The sequence below is a fragment of the Pieris rapae genome, chromosome 23, assembly GCF_905147795.1.
Source record: "Pieris rapae chromosome 23, ilPieRapa1.1, whole genome shotgun sequence".
In the NCBI taxonomy this organism is placed as follows: Eukaryota; Metazoa; Arthropoda; class Insecta; order Lepidoptera; family Pieridae; genus Pieris; species Pieris rapae.
In genome coordinates, this window is record NC_059531.1 from 2,308,105 (window position 1) to 2,329,588 (window position 21,484).

The 21,484-nt window shown below is 35.1% G+C and overlaps 1 protein-coding gene across 6 annotated transcripts in view; it reads right to left on the reverse strand.

The window, feature by feature from the left end:
- Positions 1-1,648: 1,648 nt before the first annotated feature.
- The window catches only part of LOC110995506 (protein ECT2), a 46,523-nt gene continuing 26,687 nt past the window's right edge, over positions 1,649-21,484 (reverse strand). For 3 of the 6 annotated variants that reach the window (XM_022262705.2, XM_022262700.2, XM_022262704.2), the window contains 12 exons: positions 20,808-20,923; positions 16,130-16,257; positions 15,629-15,799; positions 15,047-15,162; positions 13,677-13,837; positions 12,260-12,400; positions 11,633-11,762; positions 11,198-11,352; positions 10,005-10,115; positions 8,029-8,124; positions 5,526-5,675; positions 1,649-4,999 (listed from right to left, as the gene is read on the reverse strand). In XM_022262705.2, coding sequence (XP_022118397.1) covers positions 4,883-4,999; positions 5,526-5,675; positions 8,029-8,124; positions 10,005-10,115; positions 11,198-11,352; positions 11,633-11,762; positions 12,260-12,400; positions 13,677-13,837; positions 15,047-15,162; positions 15,629-15,799; positions 16,130-16,257; positions 20,808-20,923 — 1,592 coding nt within the window. In that variant the 3' untranslated portion in view covers positions 1,649-4,882. The remainder of the gene's footprint in view (positions 5,000-5,525; positions 5,676-8,028; positions 8,125-10,004; positions 10,116-11,197; positions 11,353-11,632; positions 11,763-12,259; positions 12,401-13,676; positions 13,838-15,046; positions 15,163-15,628; positions 15,800-16,129; positions 16,258-20,807; positions 20,924-21,484) is intronic. The other 3 variants (XM_045633313.1, XM_022262703.2, XM_022262702.2) reach the window with 2 other exon arrangements.

Here is a 21,484-nt window from a genome sequence, read left to right on the forward strand (position 1 = left end):
ATTCATAAATCTTTAACAATTTAGAGTTGTTAGGGTTAAACAACATTAAATCTGATTACATATTTACTCACCATGTGTGTTCCCACAATGTATTGGTTATATTTAAGCTCCATGTAATAATAGGGTTGAGGCTATTGCTGTGAAACGGATACAAATCCAGACTTAAGGCTGCAACTGGGTAATTCTTATTCTTTTAAAACTCATTATAAACTATTCTTAAATATGTCAATGTTTACTTTAAAAATAACATGTGATTGTATTTTTTAAATAACATGTGGTTGGTTTCTGCTTTTGATTAAAAATGAAGCTCCCAGCATGAGAAAATATTATTTAATCGCAGCAACAAATGGTATCAATAAAGAAATGGAATATTTGTTTTTCTTCAAGTTGCCATAACATGGTATATAATTAAATCCAATGGTAGTCTTATACTGTTATTAATAAATATTAGTTTAAACTAGAACAGAAGTTACTATAATATATTATATATAATTACAGTTTTCTTTCAAGACAATTATTGTAAATATATTTCAAAGTCGCCTTCTTCTATTGGCGCTAGATGGCGCTACGTGCACTATAATAACTTAACATCAAGTTCTCGATATCACTATTTTTATTAAATTACTAATAATAACACGTATTGATCTTAAATATTAGTTTTGTTGGCTTTAATTTGAGTAGATTAATGCTTTACTGATAGAGACTATGGTGTCTGCTGCTTTGTAAAGATTTATATCCGCTCTCTTGTTAAAACACACACAAATTTGTTACACAAAAAGTGCAAAATAAACGTATAATTCGTGGCCGGGTGTCACCATTTTTGGGACACCCACCCGGTCTCAACTTTAAGAACAATGTACAAACAAAACAAAAATCGCTAGCACTATAGTACGGACGCGGAGCACGAAGAATTTCGTACAATGACCTTTGGGCCTACTGCCAGTGGTTAAAAACATTTTTTTATAAGTACGAATATTAAAAACGGTAGCTTTGATTTTTATTTAGACTAAACGGCTTGATGGATTTATAAAAAGGAAAAGTTATGATTGCGACTAAGATTTGGTAAAAAAAACAGAAATACTCTTAAAAAAACATTTAATTTTAGTCAGAGGCATCTATTTCTGATGAACTATCAGATGTTTCGCCAGATACGTTACTACTTATATACTATACTATAACATATATACTACTTATAACAAAACAAACCAAAGTACATGTGCACCACCGCATGTCTTTATGGTTATGACTAAAAGGTTTACAATCTCTGAATACGGCGGTCACTGCATCAGTGTGAGTGCAACGGCAATATGTTTACGCGCGAGCGACAAAGACATAAGATGAGGGGTCATTGTACGAAATTCTTCGTGCTCCGCGTCCGTACTATAGAAAATATTTGTCCGGAATTCCTACACTAGCACTAGCTCAGCTCTATGTAGAATTCGGGGATTCCCATAAAATAACCTGACGCTGTCGTAGGGTTTTCCCCGTCCCATACTCGCGATCTCTTAATTAATGATCCATGTCATCCATATAAAATTTATTGCTTTTTACTATCGATGGGGTGACACCACCAACTTCCTCACCGGGTACCCAAGGTTTACCCACTGACTACTAGAAAACACAGGGAAGTAGAAATAAAAGAATCGTCTTCAAAATAAACCTTTATTCTCAATCATTAATCTTTGTACAATGCCTTCGCATATCAAGTATATTCGAGGGATAAATAAAACATTATATACAATGGCGTTACAGAGGTCTCGATCCTCTACGAAGCGTTGTTTGCGCTAACGAGGCATTATAGGAACGCTAACTAACCTACTGTATCAAGTTTAAATAATATCACAATATTTACAAATTGCAAATCATAATTGCAAAAACATATTCGACTTAGTCATTCGAGTGATTTGAAGAGATTTTAATTCAGCCATTTTTATTTCAATAAAACAAAAGGGAAGCGTTCAAGTATGACGTCACGCAATGGAGATTTTTGACCCCCCCCCCCCCATGTAACGCGTAACGTACACAATAGTAAAACGTTTCGTTACCACCTTCTGACTTATTAAAACCTAAAAGTTGCCATTTATGTGGTTGTATAGTATCGGAACGTTTTATCCCCACCCCTTAAAATTCGTTACGTAATACTTGAACGCTCCCAAACTACGAAGTAGTATGTAGAAACACTATGTTTATATAATGTTAGATATTTGATTGTAGGCAGATGATTACACTTGAATTTAGTGACTACAATCAAATATGTACATTGTCCCATCACTCACTAGTACGTGATGTAACTTCTAGTAGTTACTTATTTAGATTATACGTAACTACTAGAAATGGCTATCCATCATTATTATAAAATCTAATTAATGGCAAAATATTAAAATGTATTTTATATTGGTTGACGATACGACGTACATTATACAATCTTAAATCCCATTAGTAGCTGTAATAACAGATGGACATACATTTGATAATATTAATATTTAGATTGACAAGTAAAAATATCTCTATAGTTTTGACGTCGATTTATGAGACACCCTGTATACTGACAGTTGTAAAATGGCCATAATGAAATCTATTATTATTTGCACCATTTCATTGATTTAAAATCACTGGACCCAAGTCCTAAATACTTTAGATTCGAGGCATTCGAAGGCACTAGCCGAGATACGGCCTTGCCGTCTACTCTAATATTAACATAAACCCAAACTTCATCATATTACGTACGTACGTACGTACAAGTATTACGTAAGCACTATGGGGGGGGGGCGTCTTTAATTGCCTTATTTGGTGCATACAGATTCGATTGCTACAAAAATTCATACATTTGTATACTATTTTTTTGAGGACTTTGATTAGTGTGACAAAAAAAGGGGGGGAGATAAATTGTAGTAAATCTGTTTACGCAATACTTGAACGGCCTCATACAGGTAAAATTAACACTGTAAAACTAAAACAGTCTAATGTTTTATTTCCTCTTTATGATTTTAATTTATATTTTAAATGGAAAAATACATGAGAATTATCGTTTCATATTGTATTTGAAAGAGAAACTCCAAGCTATAGACGTAATCATACGATTTAAATCAATGTTATTTAATTATGAATTTTAAATTATATGACAGATGCTAAAAAACTATAGACTGATTTAGTTTTGACAAAAAGAGGGTACATCTTAAAGATTCCGAAAAGCCGTTTTACAAATAGCTTTGATTTTTTAGTATCAATATTATTTACAAATTATTACACAATCTTCACTGGTAAGAAACTACATTTCCTTTGAAAATATATACTTCTGGTTTAGATGGCAAAAAAAAAATAGCCCATACATTTGCCCAATAAGTTTATATAAGATAAAAAAACACTAAAAATCAATCGCCACATTACTATTCACTTTGAAACATACGCTTTCCCGTATACATTTTTGGCTTCTTTGATATCATCCAAAATCCCATAGGCCTTATTAAATTAAATATAGTATTACAGTACATATAAAAATGGTAACCATGGTAACCATGGTAACGGAAACTATAGTCCAACTTCTTAAGACCAAATGGATTTAACATAAAGAGAAAAATTACAGATTGTGTGATATTTAAAGAACAATTTCAGTAATTATGAAAATGAACCAAATTTCACAGTTTAAAAACAAATCGCGTTTATTTTTTTCTAAAGACAATATTTTAATACAATTGTACAATTCATCGATTCATAGGTACACACAGTCACACTGTTCTAACTATATCTGTCTCTTTTCATCACATAGTAACACAATTCGTTAGAAAGAGACGGCTATGTTTTTGCGAATAACAGTATTTACAATACTAAACTTCATATAAATAGATGTTGAATGTTTTGTCTCGTTTTTAATAAGAAATTGACTCAAGAGTGATAAAGACAAAGCATTCAATAGGCACACGCAATAAAATACCAAATACTTCTCGTTTATGTGCGAAGTTGTACGTTACAAGTTCTATATATAAGGTACTATATACCGGCTTTTATTGAGGTCAATTTTGCTATTTTTAATTCGGAAACAAACTATTGTAGATGCAGTAACAAAAGTTAACTTCAATTTTTTAAACCTTACTTAGCTGGTTAAATAAATATAATAACCTCGACTTATAAAAAAAAATCCAAGTAGCAAAGGATTCGACCGTCCCTTTTCCTCACGCAAAGAGAGACAGAGACGACAGAGTACTTTATTTAGCGCAATTAGACTGATTAATTTTTTACGTGTTATGGACATTACCTAATGTTTTGATAAATATTCATAATATATTAGGTATGAATGATTTACTACAATAATGGACTATCATACACGTAGATGACATAATGGCATTTGAAAATTTGCAAACTAATACTCGCTGCGCAATGGCGTAGAAATAAATAAATAATTTATGATTATTACTTTTAAATCAATATTGAATTTGTTTTAAAAATAGCAAAAAGACCCGATAGACGACAATGCAAAATTCCGTATTAATGCACTAGGCACCGGTTGTATACTTTAGGGGCCGTTCATAAACTACGTTCGCATACAAGGGGGGGGGGGGTCTGGCTGAGTGTGACAAGATGTGACAAGGGGGGAGGGGGGTATAGGGCAGCGTGACGTTCGCCGTTTATTACCTGACATGAACGGGTTTCTTTGTTTTTCCAATACTTGAGAGAGTAACGTTTCCACGTACCCTGCGCTCTCGATTCATTATCAAATGAAAATACTATTTCTCTAGAATTTATCATACTCAGTAGGGGGGGGGGGTCACAAAAAGTGTGACACAGCGTGACAATGGGGGGGGGGGGGTCAAAAAAGACTGATTTCAGTGTGACGTATTTTATGAACGGCCCCTTAGGTGTGTGCGCGTGCGCACGTACGTATACGTCAGAAGCGGCGTAGAGCTGCGGCGGCTCCGGCCGTGGCTTTGCGGGTAGGTTGCACTGACAACGGTGCCACTAATACTTCGCTTGCCTCTCCAGCACCCCCACTGCTGCCCATCTCCTGATAACACAATCAATTTGCTAAAATATTTTTAAAGATGACGCAATTCCTAGTCCACGGCCAAAAAACCAAGTCACATAGTCTATGGAAAAGTACCATTCTACCTATATTAAAAGACGTGGATGTTTTCTTGTCCCCAAGAAGAAAAAAAAAGTTCTCGAAAAGCTGGAATGATGAATGAAAAAAATAAAATGTGAGCCGTCACGGGACGCCTGGCAGATGTGAAACATCGACATAATTTTTTAAAAAGTAATATGCAGAAAAGAACAGATTGTGATAGGAACTAAATATGTCATAATGATAAAATAAAATATTACGATTTTTTTCCAGATAACGATGACTATTTGTTGAATAAACATTATTTTCATTAAATATTTTTAATGTGAAATTTACTACTGCATTTAGACTGTATATCATATAGTGTGGCGACGCGTCGCCACGGCATGCGTCGCCACGCCAGAAATCGGTTTTACGTGCGGCTATAGATGTTTCACATCAAAAAAAAATTAGTTTCAGTATAGCTTACATTGATATTGTTACAGCTAGCGAGCCTCATTTGAGCGAGTTGCTGTGAGGCAGGCGTCAAACTGGACGTTGAACCAAACGGCGAGATTATCGATGACATCGCCCTCTTTAGCTTCGACGGTGTTTTGTTAAAGGACAACGCCCTCTCCACCTGAAATATTTGATAAAAGATTATTAGTAACGCAAGCAGCCATTACACGCAAAACTTCTAAGATTTCAGTGTTTAGGTCCTGGCCTCAGATTTCTGAATCTGTTTAATGATCATTTAATCTAATAGGCAAGTCAGATCAGCCTCCAGTGCCTGACACACGTCGTCGACTTTTTGGGTCTAAGACATGTCGGTTTCCTCACGATGTTTTCCTTCACCGTTCAAGCAAATGTTAAATGCGCACATAGAAAGAAAGTCCATTGGTGCACAGCCGGGGATCGAACCAACGACCTCAGGTATGAGAGTCGCACGCCAAGTCATGAAGCCACTAGGCCAACTGCAATTTAGTTTAATTTAAATTTACAAGATTTTTACCGTATTCTAATTGCACGAGTGTGACAAATATATTTTATTTATATATACATACGACTTATCTATTGCATTTCAAAAACATAATTTCATAAAAATGGTTAAAACCCAGTGATTAGTATCGGTAGCTTAGCATTATCTACTTAATTACCCTTTTGTACTAAACCACAGTTAGCGACTATTCCATGATTCGTGTTATCGAATATATCGTGTATTGTTTGGTGAGTGAAATAAGTTTTTAATATGATAGATCTTGGGCCCATATTTCTATGTATAAAGCTACAGTCTAGTACTGAAAATAGTGCGTACAAAGTACTCAAGTCAGAAGTGAAACTTCTTTGTAAATTAATTATTACTAAGGTAAAAGCCCCAATAGATGATCATGTACCAGTATATGATCACTCCATGCATTTGTATATCTACATTCACACTATTAACACACTGTATACGTGCTAATGATAATATAAATTAATAAAAAATCTGCGTTTACTGCACAAGACGTTATGCGATAGAATTTCCATATAAAGTTCTAATATCTAACTACTAAACGAATTCATCAACCAATCTCCCTTTCTCACTCTCTCTCAAGCGGTCTCAACCGCTCTCTCTCTTTTCCACGACAAAAACGCTGCACATCTTCGTGACGTTTCGTTCGTACAAATTACTATCATGCGTCTAAAGAAGTTTCACTTCAAAAATCATAATATATATTCAATTTAACATAATAAAATAGGGCCTAAGATACAATCAATATAATGTGTTTGTATGAAATTAATGTGTTCAGACCAATCCCTCTGACCACAGTAGAAATTTTTATGCATTACCAATTTAACCAATTTAGGCTTAGTTAAATAAGTTAAATCAAAATTAGTTAAATGTATTAAATACTTTTTGTATGTTTGTTCCCTTTTCTAAATCTTTTTCTAGTAAAATGTATCGTGTATTCCAATCTTTGGCTATATTTTTAGTGTATTTGTTTGTAATTATGTATAATTCATGTTTGCTGTGGGGTTACTAAATAAATAAATTATATTAGAATATTCTTGAAATTTTCGTGTTTCTTTATAAACAATTTCAAATGTATTACAAGTTTTGTGATAACGACTATGACAATGATAACAACAATATGTAATACATGAAAGAGGCCATCATGAGCACCAATTGTATGAATCGTTAGTAAATGTGATAACCGAGTTTATCAAGGGTATAGCACGCTCACAAACTATAGTAATTTCAAGTACATGATTTTGTGTATTTCAAGTACAATGCAAGTGCAACCAAAAACCAAAAGAAGAAGTGAAAAACGAAATAGGAAAGATAAAAAGACTTGCTCAGTAGAAGTACTTCCAGAATTACCCAGTATAGTGATGCTCTGATGATATTTTCATCTTGAAACACCTGCCACTCTTCTTTTATATAGAACAGGAGGCAAATCGGTTGGAGGCTCATATGATGTTAAGTGATACCATGGACACTTAATGCCAGAGGGCTCGCGAGTGCGTTGCCGGCCTTTAAAGAATTGGTACGCTCTTTTCTTGCAAGTCCAATTCCCCATATACGTGTGTTAAAAAACGCTAAATTGTGGAACGACGCCTGCGCAATATTGTAGAATTGTTTGATGATTTGCTTTTTTTAAAAAGAGTACCGAGAGTTTTTTACCGGCTTTTTCTCTCGGCCAACACCCTCTGTCTTCTTTGCCGATGAGTAGGGATGCCAACAGGCTCGAATTTAATGACGTGGAATAAGTGATACCATTATCATCCTATATTCCAAAATAAACGTATTTTTTTTCAACATCCTATTTAAATCCCATTTGAGCAACCCAACCCAAAGATGCTGCGTATGTCAACCGAAAGCTAGACAAGCCAAAAAACCTGAGCCACAAACAGAAGTGAGAAGAGAGTGAGATCTGTGCAACCATGAAACCATGAAACCATGTGAAAGCGTGATGAGTGCGTGATGCTGTTAGTGTTGTCGCGAGGCAGACCTGCGGGAGTAAGTGAGCGCGCAATACCCAAGTGTCAAGGAAGGCAGCGGAAGGCGCCGCTCGCAGCCAACCGCCCAGACCTGCCAGCGCCTCCAGCTATAAAAGATCTCCTCTTACAATAGAGTAGAAACTCTATCTCTTCTACGATTACATCTTCCCTTGAAACTGTACCTTACAGTTTGTAACACTGGAATCTCGATAACTCGAAAGAAAACTGTTGAAATTTCGACTAACGGAGGCACTATTTGTATTAGGGAGCGTTCAAGTATTTTTTTTTTTAATTTTCGAGGTAATTCCCCCACTGTGGAGGTATTAAATAGCTTACATAAGTAGTATTGGTAAGTCCGGTTCAAGTATTACGTCACGCAATTTTTGGAAATTCTTGGACCCCCCCATTTTTCTATACCCAATAGTAAAACGTTTCGTTACCATCCAGTGACTTATTAAACCTAAAAGTTGTTTAAAAAACTTAAAAAACCATTTATGTGGTGTAAAATATCGAAAAGTCGAAAATATTAAAAAACGCATAATAATTCAATCCCCTCCCCAAATTCGTTACGTAATACTTGAATGCTCCTTAACTGTTTAGTCGAATTTAAATAACAATGCTACTTAAGTTTTGTAGTAAATATTTTATATATTACACAATTTACATATTACATAAACTGAACTCAAAACAATATATGAATGTAAACGTACATTAATTTTGGTTTTGTTGCTATTATTTCAATGAATTTCAAGTAAAACGTCAATAATTTGACTAAATATGACTAAGTGAGTCTCCTTTTCAAAATTCAAGTTGTGTAGTATAAATATGTATTTTCAATACTTCTAGAAATAAAATCTTCTAAATAATTCGAGATAAATATATAAATATGCGTTGTATTAAGAGTTCAGCGGAAGGTAAATTATTTCGACTGAACGAGGTTTGAGTAATCGAGATTCCACTGTAAGAAACCCCATTTCATTATTGTACCAAACACAAAAGCTATTTACATTTTACATAAAAGACTAGAACCTGTTCTTAAACTATGATTTTAAATGTAATTTAAAAAACTTCTGGAAAGAATTATTAGACATTAAACATATATTTCCAATTATTTATCGATAGCTTATATTTCTTTCCGTCTTCAGTGTTAATATTTACGATAGTATATACTAATATGTACATAGTGTATCAAAAAAACATTATCCTTATAATAATCATGTAACAACTTACAAACCCTTATTACACATTTTACAACAATTTTACCATGTTTTAGTTACAATACTATTTATCATTGAAATCGGTGATACAACCTTTTTAGTTCTCGGCCTCAGATTTCTGTATCTGTTTCAATATAAAGGCAATTTGTATCTACGGCATGGTTTCCTCACGATGTTTCCTTCACCGTTCGAGCGAATATTAAACACTGGGGATCGAACCTACGACCTCAGGGATCAAAATAGAAGCGATTAGGGTGAGATTAGAATTCAGAAAGGAGACTTCAAAGACAAAATTTAATACACTTTCCTTATACGAGAGGAGAATATAACCCAAAAACTCAGTTGGGCCGACAACACACTTGCGAGCCTTCAGGCAAACTGAGTGTCCATGGGCGGCCATATCAAATAATAGACTCCTATTAAGAAAAAACTTAAGACTTCTAAGAACGCGATCTCCAAAGTTTTGTTACATTTTTGACAGTTGTAGTTCTGAAATTGATGACCCATTTTTACAAGTGCGTTGCCGACCTTTTACAAATTATTTCGTTTTTAACTTGAAGGACATGAATCTCGAAACTCTATGTTAACATAGAAACAATTCAAAGTTTACTTAAAACATAACGTATACAATAATACGACATTTTCTGTTTCACGTATAAACACTAGAATTTTTTGAAAAAAAAAAAAACTTTTTTAAGACCGTTTCAAATTGAAACAACCCTGTATATTAAAACATATATAGTCCACGTCTTTAATTAATTAAAACCCACCTTAATCCTAGTCTTCGCTGCGAACTTAGAAACCTTTGAGAGCGTACTCAACGCCAGATCACTTGTATCAATATCCAGTTGGTGCGACTCGAGGCACGCCAGAAATTTATCCTGAAAATTTTAATAAAAAGATGAGAATACGAGATCGTCAATTTTTTAACCACCAAACGAGACAATCACACACACACACACAAAAACACACACACACACACACACCTATAGCTTAAATAATATAGTAGGGACGCGGAGCACGAAGAATTTCGTACAATGACCTTTGGGTTATTATAAATTACTGATAATAATTTCGCAAGTGCGTTGTCGGCCCAACTGAGTTTTTGGGTTATATTCTCCTCTCGTATGAGGAAAGTGTATTAAATTTTGTCTTTGAAGTCTCGTTTCTGAATTCTTATCTCACCCTAGTGGCTTCTATTTTGATCCATGAAGTCGTAGGTTCGATCCCCAATGTTTAACATTCGCTCGAACGGTGAAGGAAACATCGTGAGGAAACCATGCCGTAGATACAAATTGCCTTTTAGATTGAAACAGATACAGAAATCTGAGGCCAAGAACTAAAAAGGTTGTATCACCGATTTCAATGATAAATTAATTATATAAGTTACTGCCAGTGGTTAAAAACATTTTTTTTATAAGTACGAATATTCAAAACGGTAGGTTTGATTTTTATTCAGACTAAACGGCTTGATGGATTTATAAAAAGGAAAAGTTATGATTGCGACTAAGATTTGGTAAAAAAAAACAGAAAAACTATTTAAAAAAACATTTAATTTTAAACATCTGATGAACTATCAGATGTTTCGCCAGATACGTTACTACTTATATACTATACTATAACATATATATGTCTTTATGGTTATGACTAAAAGGTTTACAATCTCTGAATACGGCGGTCACTGCATCTGTGTGAGCGCAACGGCAATATTATGTTTATGCGCGAGCGACAAAGACATAAGATGAGGGGTCATTCTACGAAATTCTTCGTGCTCCGCGTCCGTACTATACTTAAACAGCCAACGACATTAATATTGTTTTAAATCACAACATTTCAACATCTGTCTCTGTTTATGAAAGCGTAATAACCACTTGACAGAAAGAGACAAAAGATAAGAGAAATTTGGGCGTATTTAATTTTTACCAAGAGGTGCCTGTACATCTCCAATTGGTATACTACTTACAGCATCAGCTTTGCAGACGGTGTTAGCCATCTGCCTGCAGAGTTGCCGAAGGAAGTGGCCTTTGTCGACAGCATCATCGGTTATCATGAACGAGTATAGTTTCTCCTTCAGCTCCTGATTACTTCGACACATCAATGCAAACACATTGTGGCAATCTGAAAATTTATTAAAACATTGTATTAAGCTAGCATATGACGGCATAGAATTATTGACAAGTTAGGCTTCCAAGCATATTTTTTTATATTGAAAATTTCATCAAAATCTGTCAAGTATTTTAATTTATTTTATATCTTATATTAGGCCTACGGCAATGATTAATGAAAAGCGTGTATCATACTATAAAAGGAACTATAAATAAACTAAACAACAGAACCGCTAAAAAATAGGCCGGCTACACACTCAGTCAAGTCATTTGGAGTAAAATAAATGCTTTACCTTCCGCTTCTCTGATGTCCACCACCCGCTTAACCGTGCTGAGAGGCATCAGAGATATGTGCCTGTAGGGTTTGCTGGAACCTATTCGCATTGTACCGGTGCCGTTCGTCGGACTCTTGCTGTTGAAGGCCTGAAAATCAAATGGGTGACTCATTAAACCAAAAAATTACCATTTATATAGTGCATCGGAAATTCCAAAATAATATTAACAATAACGCATAATTCAATCTCCGCCCCGCATCGTACCCCAACCCCCCAAAATTATAAAATAAATCAGTGGCGCTACAACCTCTTTAGGTCTTGGCCTCAGATTTGTGAATCTGTTTCATGATCATATTTAAATCTAACAGGCAAGTAGGTGATCAGCCTCCAGTGCCTGACACACGTCGTCGACTTTTTGGGTCTAAGACATGTCGGTTTACTCACGATGTTATCCTTCACCGTTCGAGAAAATGTTAAATGCGCACATAGAAAGTCCATTGGCGCACAGCCGGGGATCGAACCTATGACCTCAGGTATGAAAATCGCACGCTGACGCCACTAAGCCAACACTGCTCTGTCCAAAATTATACAAAAGTTTGAAAATTGAGATTTTTAACTTATAAAAATAAATATATTAAGAACTACCTTTGATCTCTTCTTGCAGACTTCCATCGTGTCTGTGAAGAGAAAGAGTACGAGGTGATCTCCCCTCCCGGAGAGCTCTTTGGACAATTCTACCACTTCGCATCGGGACACGAAAGAACGGTGTGACGATACTAAATGCGCCTGAAATATCACAACAATATAAAATCCTACACTCATTATATTTGGATTCCTTCAAGTATTGGGTACTGTATTCTCCCCCCCCCCCCCTTATTGTCAGGAAAAGAAAGCGAAGCTCTCAAAAATAATGTAGGTATCCTCGAAAATGCATTTCATATTGAAGCTTACGCAATATGTGTATAATGTATAGAAAACTAAATAATTACGTAATAATCAATAAAGAAAATCAAATTTCCTAATCCCCCCCTCCCCAAATTTCCTACACACACACAAAACTGTCGTCTTATTTATAAGTACTAAATCACTGTAATGCCACGTTTGTTAATGTAAACTTTTATCTCTTTCTGTCTTATTATGAATACACTTTGATAAAAGGGACAGATAATAAAACGGTGTAAAATGTGTGAATAATGGTACCTCGCGTTAATTATGTCCAAGTTATATTATATTGAATTATGATAACAAAATTTAATTGCTAATTAATTAAATGTTAAATGCTTTTAATACTGAAGAGGATGCCTCTATCTGACTGTACTTTCGGGGCGTCACTTTTCAAAATCAATACAATACTTTTTTTGTCAATGTCTTATATAAAACACTATATGACTTTCCTCTATTGTCAATAGTTTCCTCAGCGTACGCAATGTACTCATTTTCGATGTGAAATGGACTGTGGAAGACTTCTAGCCATCAAGGTGATTTTATTTTATTTTATTTATTTAAGTATTCCTACAGCTAATACATTAAACAATAACCAAACAATTACATTACACACAAAAGCCAAAACGGAATACACATAAACAGAAACATAACATAACAGTTTTACAAAGCACAGAATCGAGATCGGTAAATCAAAACATATATTCAACATGAAACAACAAACAAAGCCATTATTGGTAAAAGTTACCTGAATTTTTTAAAATATTTTTTTAAGAATTTTTTAGTCACATTAAATATATCGATTTGCTGGTAATTTATTTATTTATTTTTTTTTTTTTATTTATTTACACTTCGTTGCTAAAGAAATACAAATAACACAGTATATATAAATTACAAGGGATGCAACGGGCGGCCTTATCGCTAACAAGCGATCTCTTCCAGACAACCCTAGTAAGAATAGAAATGTTTTGACACTTTAATGAATTTATGTTGTAATCTGTAGGTATGCGATACATAACCGAGTTTCGTAAATAGTTGGTCTCAGAACGAGGAATCTCGAATGCTGATGCTGATGAAAACTTTAAACAAGGAGGGGTTTATTAAAGTAGCTAATAATTACCGGGCACTGATCAATGTCGTTGTAAATATCAAACATCTGCAGCTGTCCTTCAGTCTTGCGTTTGTCTTCGTTGATGTGTGACATCACCTCCCTGAGGCCGGCCAAAGCCGACACCAAGGCCACGTGATCTGGGTTGCTTTTGTGTGTGTGTTTCAGTATATCTGGAAGTTATCAAAGGCTTAACATTATTTAGTAAATTTTGGTATGGCATTTTCAACTTCAGTTCGTTACATCACGTATCATAAAAAGCGCGTCCGTATACGTATACGCTTCTAGCTAATTTGTTTTCTATTAATGTGTTTTTAAATAAAGGATTTTACAATAATATTTTTTATCAAATTCAAACCTGCTCACTGAAAAAAAAGTGCATAAGTGAAACTTCTTTGTAAATTAATTATTACTAAGGTAAAAAGCTCCAATAGATGATCATGTACCAGTATATGATCATTTTTTGTTTACACTATGTATACATCCTAATGATAATACAAATTAATAAAAATCTGCGTTTTCTGCATAAGACGTTATGCGACAGAATTGACATCTAAAGTTCTAATTTGTAACTACTAAACGAATACATCAACCAATAGAGTGTATTTTCTCGAAGTCCCTTTCTCTCTCTCTCTCAATCTTTCTCACTTGCTAGCACCACCTCGGTCTACGCCTATTTGCTTCTATCTCACAATCGATATCAATCGCTCTCTCGCTTTTCTATTACAAAAACGCTGCATATCTTCGTGACGTTTCATTCGTGGAAATTTTACTCTTTTCACTAATGCATGTATCACATTGCGTTCTAACGCAGTTTTTTCAGCCTGACACGTCTTTATATAATGCTTTGATGATTGAAATCGAATTATATATTCAACTTACAATATCTTATACCGCATTTACATTCAGCCATAGTGAGCAGAGTGGGCAGGACGAAGTATCGCGTTTACACACACATCCTGCCCACTTCCCTGCTCACTACGACTGAATGTAAATGCATTAAAAAGCAATTGAATAATTATATATTTATATTTATTCATTGCACGAATATGGTGCAAAATGTGAAGTTGGTACAATTGTCAGTCGTTCGCATATTCTGCCACACACAGTGGCGCGCAAATTTATCTTAGTTTAGATTTTACATTATTAGTCAGATTCATATCAATTCAGTCAATTATCATACATAATTAAATTTATATAAATTACCATGTCTCACACAAATAATCGTTTATTGAGTAGTACGTTTTTTCTAAAAGTAATGCACTAAGTCGCTTTTTAAAGATTCTTGTCGGAAGATCTTTAAGTTCTTTCGGTAATCTATTGTAAATTTTAATGCAATAAGAAAATATTGTAGTTAATTAGAAACTTCTGACATAACTCACCATCCAGCAATAAACTAATACTCGGTAACCGCTGCACAGGTCTTATTAAAAGTTCTTGTAAACTTTGTCGGCCGCATTCGGGTTTCGTTTGGCAAATTTTGAGGAAGGCATGAAATCTAGAAAAAAAAACATGAAATGTTGTGTGGTTTCATGAAACCACGGTAAAAGTGAAACTTTTTTTCACATCATAGACATTTAACTAAAAATTTTTGGAAAAATATTCCATTAAGGGTATAAAATCGATTTATCAATCTTAGTTTTGTACTTGGAAAATTGGAATGATAATGGGACTAATAAAAGTAGACTAAGTCTCAAACTATTATTTTTAATGTATTCTGTGTCTTATAGAGTACGACATACATAATACTTAACAATTATTTAGATTATATACACATATTAAAATAGCGTGGAGCACTGGCACAAATGAATAATAGTCTATACAAGCGCCGCCATATTGGCCTTGGCTGCTATGACGAGCGCCTTTCACTTTATCCCTACTCCGCGGCCGACCGTCACGCGACATCCGCCACACAGACCAAAAAGTTTGAGACGATGTAATAAAAGTTTCACTTTAAAATATACCTGGGATTCTCTCGGTCGCACTGTTGCAGCATTTCCTTGGTGTTCTCGAAAAAGTTGACAAAAGGAGGGTAGGCTTTCACCATATCCGGCGTATATCGGAGTACGAGACGCCCGATACTGACTTCCTCACTCCAGTGCGCCTGCGCCCATTTCAGCTCTTCCAACATGCGTCTGAAATTTTTAAAACACCCTTTAAAACTACCCTCACAATACACATATCTGAGACTTGCATTGATACATTAAAGTATAACAAATTTCTACCTTTTAGTGGATCTTTAACGATTCCAAGATACTAAAACACACACACACACACAAACTGTTTATTAACACTTTGTCTGTGTGTCTCTCTAACATGAAATACTCGAGTTTCCTTTTCTTTACCGTAATATGCACTTTTTTTACACACATTTGTTTGTGTGTGTGTGTGTGTGTGTGTGTGAGTAATGCCATAACTTTTTGCGATAATGTTACAAGACTCGAAACATGTATAAGTAAACTTACTGATGTAATTCATATATCGGTGGTAAGTTCCCAAATATAATCTTGAGTTCTGTGTTGTTGAGTAATGCCTGGTTCTTGCCATTATTGGTATCTTCCTCTGCCATTTCTTCAAGCGGTTGTTTGAACATCTGTAATTAAAAAAAAATGATCTTCCAAACGAAATTAATTCCAACGTGAATTCAGAGGCTGTTCAAGAATTACGTAAGAAGATTTTTTATTTATTTATTTATTTTCCATTAAATTTTCCTATCTTTACAGTTACAACTAATGCGATAGAAATCCATTATACTACCCACACCAACTAACCTACATACAAACATTAAAAAATTAAACTAAAATTCCTAAACCTTATAACTAACAATATAGCAAGCAACTCTTGTGAACTCAGCCAGCGTACAAACAAATAGGTCCACCTCAATGGAAATTTTGTTAATGATCTGTATTGCTCGCGTGAGTGGCGCTTTGCTAACCAAGTTGGAATGTGCGCGCGGTACATCCAAAAGCTTAGACGTAAGCCTCAGGTTTCTACTTGGTACCCGTAGACCCAGTCTCTCCATTATATCCGGATTATGCACCCGACCCGTAAGTATTTTAAATATATAAACGGTCACAGCTACCTCTCTTCTGAGGCGTAGCTGGTCATACCCCACCATACCCAGAACAAACAGGGTCGGGTACATAAGCGGATACAAGGGATACACTCCATACAGTCTCCTGTAGAGGTAGCGAGTGAATTTATTTTGTACTCGCTCTAACATGAGACTGTATTTAGCCTCATATGGGGCCCACACCATTGCGTTGCACTCCAAGTGACTTCTCACTAGCGCGTTGTATAAGATTTTGATCGCACCGATGTTTTCAAGGCCACAAGCTGTTCTTAATACGAACCCCAGATTTCTGTACGCCTTTTTGCATACCATCTCTACATGACGCGCGAACCCAAGATTCGTATCAAAATAAACTCCCAAATCCTTGACCTCTGAGACTTGCGCCAAGGTTAGCCGACTAATGGTATAATTGTACCGAGTGATTAACCGTGCCCTTGAAAAAGATATCACTTTACATTTTGCCAAATTAAACTCCAATCTATTTCTCCTGCTCCAGTTAACCACTCGATCAATGTCTTCCTGCAGCCGAATGCAGTCATCTATACTCTCTATAGGCATGTACAGTTTGAGATCATCAGCGAAGAGCAAGCACTTTGCATTCTTGACAACTTTCGGTAGGTCATTCAGCATTATCAGAAATTCTAACGGTCCCAAATTGCTGCCTTGTGTCACGCCTGATCTCGTAAAGTAGGCCTCTGACCTACACCCCGCGTAATCCACGTATTGCGTTCGATCTTCCATAGAACTGGCCATAAAGTTTAATAAGTGTGGAGTGAATCCTATATGTGCAAACTTCTGCAAAAGCACGTCATTATCGACCAGGTCAAACGCTTTTTTGATATCAAAATAAGCAGCGTCTACCTGTTTTCCACTGTCCACAGCTGGGCTAATATTAGCCATATAATTCAAGAGGTTACTAGTGGTACTCCTCATAGGCCGAAACCCGTGTTGCGCTTCCGATAGTTGGGAACTCACTTGATTAAATATGCATTTTTGAAGTGCCGCTTCCAATACTTTCGCCGGACATGACAAAATAGCTATCGGTCTATGCTGTTCTACTTTATCATGGCATCTTACTTTAGGAATTGGGATCACCCGACTGGTTTTCCAACATGTGGGAAATGTTGCTGCTTTGAGACATAGGTTATAAATGTGGAGCAGTGGTTCAGCAAGTACAACGGCACAATCTCGTAATATATAAGGCGGTATACCATCCGGGCCAGCTGCCTTTTTTGGTTTAAGTAGCTTAAGTGCCTCCTGTACATCGCTCAATTGTAAGCTCCCAACATGAACTCGTGCAGCCCCGTTTGAACAACCCGCTGCCGCAACAGCTGCGCTGACGTCAAGCTTTGGCTTTTGTGTAGCATAAACAGGGCTAAAATACTTGGCAAATGCTCTAACACTATCATCAGGGGGTAACACCTCTCCGTTCTCAATAATACCCGATGGTTCTCTGTTGACTCTGTTACCATTAATAAACCTCCAGAATGACTTGGGATCTTCAATGATATTTGATTCAACAGACTTAGTATAATTTTCAAGAGCCAATGCAATTAATTTCTTAACTTCAGCTCTGCACCGGCTAAACTTTTCGTAATCTCCTGGGGATTTAGTGACTTTGTATCTCTTATGCAGCGTGGCTTTTTGTTTAATTCTTTTAATGACTTCCCTTGTATACCATTTTGGATATAAATACCTTGAGCATCGTAGGTTCCTGGATTTTTTTGGCACGCATTCCTCAAGTACAGAGTTCAACTTATAATAGAAGCAATTGAGACTCTGATTTAAATCTGACGAGTACACATCAGACCAATCCACTTCTCTAACCTTGGAATACAACGAACTAAAATCGGCTTTCTTGAAATTCCATTGTAACAAGCGCTCGTGTGTTATAGCCGGGTCATTCCTTGACGGAACTGACGCAACGCGTGGGCACACACACACAAGAAGCGGAGGATGCTGGACGTCTACAGATACCAAAGGTTCATCCGTCTCGCACACCCCAACACTTTGCATTCCTTTACCTTTGCTTAATACCAAATCTAATAAACGACCATTAACATTCCCTATATTATTACACTGACTGAATTCACAATAGTTACTAAAGTAATTCCAAAAATAAGTATTTACATTATTTGAGCAAGAATATAAATTAAAGTCACCAATTACTAATACATCATCATACTTGCAACAAAATTCTTCAATTGTTTTGAGTAATAAAAAGTATTCTTCATCATGCGTATTTGGAGGAGTATAAACAATACATAACAGAAACATAAATCTATTTTTCAAATAGACAGTTGCACAAACTATTTCGAAGGGGCGAGATTCAATTTGCAAATCAGAGGGTAAAATTATGTGACGCAGTTCCAGGCGCGGGGAAGCCACAAGACATACGCCACCATGCTTGCGCCCATCCGCGCGATCACATCGCAATACCGTATATCCAGGAGGGACTAACTCAGCGTCAGCTATAGATTCATTACATCCCGTTTCTGTAACTGCAAACAAATCTACAGAGATAGATGAGACACTCATATAGAATTCCTTTAACTTGGTTCTAAGACCCCTCACATTTTGGTAACATATCTTAATATGTCTACTTCCATCCTTTTGGTTTGTTAGATGATCTCCGAAACCACACCCAGTCACAATATTCAACATTTATCGGCCAATTATCCGGTTTACATAATAACTCATATTCACATTCTGGTACCCCAATAATGAATGATGCGTAATCCTTTTCTTTTTTATGATTAATTTTTTCGACTCTTATAGACACCTCCTTGCCATATATTACATTCTTGACATACTTCTCTAGACACTCCACACTTGTATCTTTGTTTAAGCGCCACACATGCAGAAACTTTTTCCGCTCAGCTCCACAGATCTCCACTACATCACTTCTACCTCCTTTTTTTACTTCACAACTGGGATATTTTCCACGTTGATATTTTCCAACTCTTTCCTTTATCTTATCGCCACTGTTCTCCTTTTCAACATGGGTTTCCAATTCTTGCTCTTTATTTATTTCTGCTACATCTTCAGGTACCTTATTTGTGAAAGCACTTTGCTTCAACTTATTGTTTTTTATTTGGTTCGGGTTCTGTTTAGCGGCGTTCGCAAACGATACCACCGGCGAAGTACTTATCTCACATAGTGTTCCGACTATCGGGCTCTTGTCCAAAGAACAGCTTTTAAGGGAATTTACATTTTGTTTCAATTCGCGGACCTGTAGTGTATTCACTTCTAAGGTCTTCTCCTGAATGATACTTTTACGCAATTCTTTTAATTCTCTTTCAGACTTGTTAAATCTTTCCTGAAGTGCCTTATATTGCTTTCCTTGCTCTTCAAAACGACTATTCATTTCCTGACGGAATTCCTGCACCTCTTTTAGCAAAATACTATGGTACTTTTGGATTAAAGCTTCAATATTTATTGCAATTTATCTTTGAATCCAAGGTTAGTATTGAATATTGCCAATTAGGTTAATTATGACTCAAAAGTGATTCGCTGTTTTGCTGATGATTTTTCTTTTTCTCTATTTTAAGTTCCAACATTCTTAGTAATTTTATTGTGTAATTATCTTATCTTGTTTACGTTTTTAATTGTATTTTTTTTAGCATAACTTATGTTTACATGTATTGTCATACATATTAGATATAAAATTTTATAATATTATCAGTAGATTTAGTAATATGTATGATGTTGTAGACTCAATAAATAAATAAAAGTTACAAAATAGTTAGTACTTGGAATGTTACTTTTATATACCTTTAATTTAATTAATTAATGTATATATATATATTTATATGTGTGTGTATGTATGTATGTATATATATATATATATATATATATTTTTGCCATTCAGTTTGATGTGAATGTTGTTTAGTTGATATTTAGTGTAAATGCTGTGTACAGATATAATTGGAAATCAGATTTTCAAATATTGTTTAGTATGTAATAAATGTATGTATGTAATCAATCTGTTTTCTGTTTTTGTACCTAAATATACAAATAAAAATAATCTTTATAACAAACACAAAACTGTGTCTGACACACAAACTTACTGCGACAATTGTTTGTAGTATTCCAACATAGTTCGACTCAGTCTGTAATAATTCCATAAACACTTGTTGCCTCGGTGACATCAACTTCCGGACAACATTATCTGGGACTTCTGATTCTAAAAAATATAAAATATATTTAAATAACCAATTTTGTTATTTTATTAAGTTAAAATTAAATAACAAATACACTATAGGGGGAGGGGTATTTGATTTTCTAATTCGGTAATAACTTGAACGGTAAATATTTACGTTTTAACACATATTACCCACATGATGATAGACAATATGTCTATGCTTGAAAACAATATGCATTTAAGAGGATTGTACGGATGTATTCTCTGTAATTTAATTATAAGTTTAATTAATAAATAGTTATATAATTATTGGTTTTTTTTGAGAGTCCGGGCTGTCGATATCGTAATTCATTCAAAAATACGTATACATATCATTGTTTTGAGAGCTATGCTTACTTTTGCTCACAAGAAAAGGGTGGGGGTGGATAAATTCCAGTAAATCTACTTACGTAATAATTGAACAGCCAATAGGCACTGATTTTTTTTTTTTGGCAAAAAATTGTGAATTTCAACCACGTTTAATATGGACCACATAGGTTTTTTTATGTAGATTATTTTAAAGAAATTGTAATTATTTTATTTTTCGCCCTCCGGTTGTCTGTA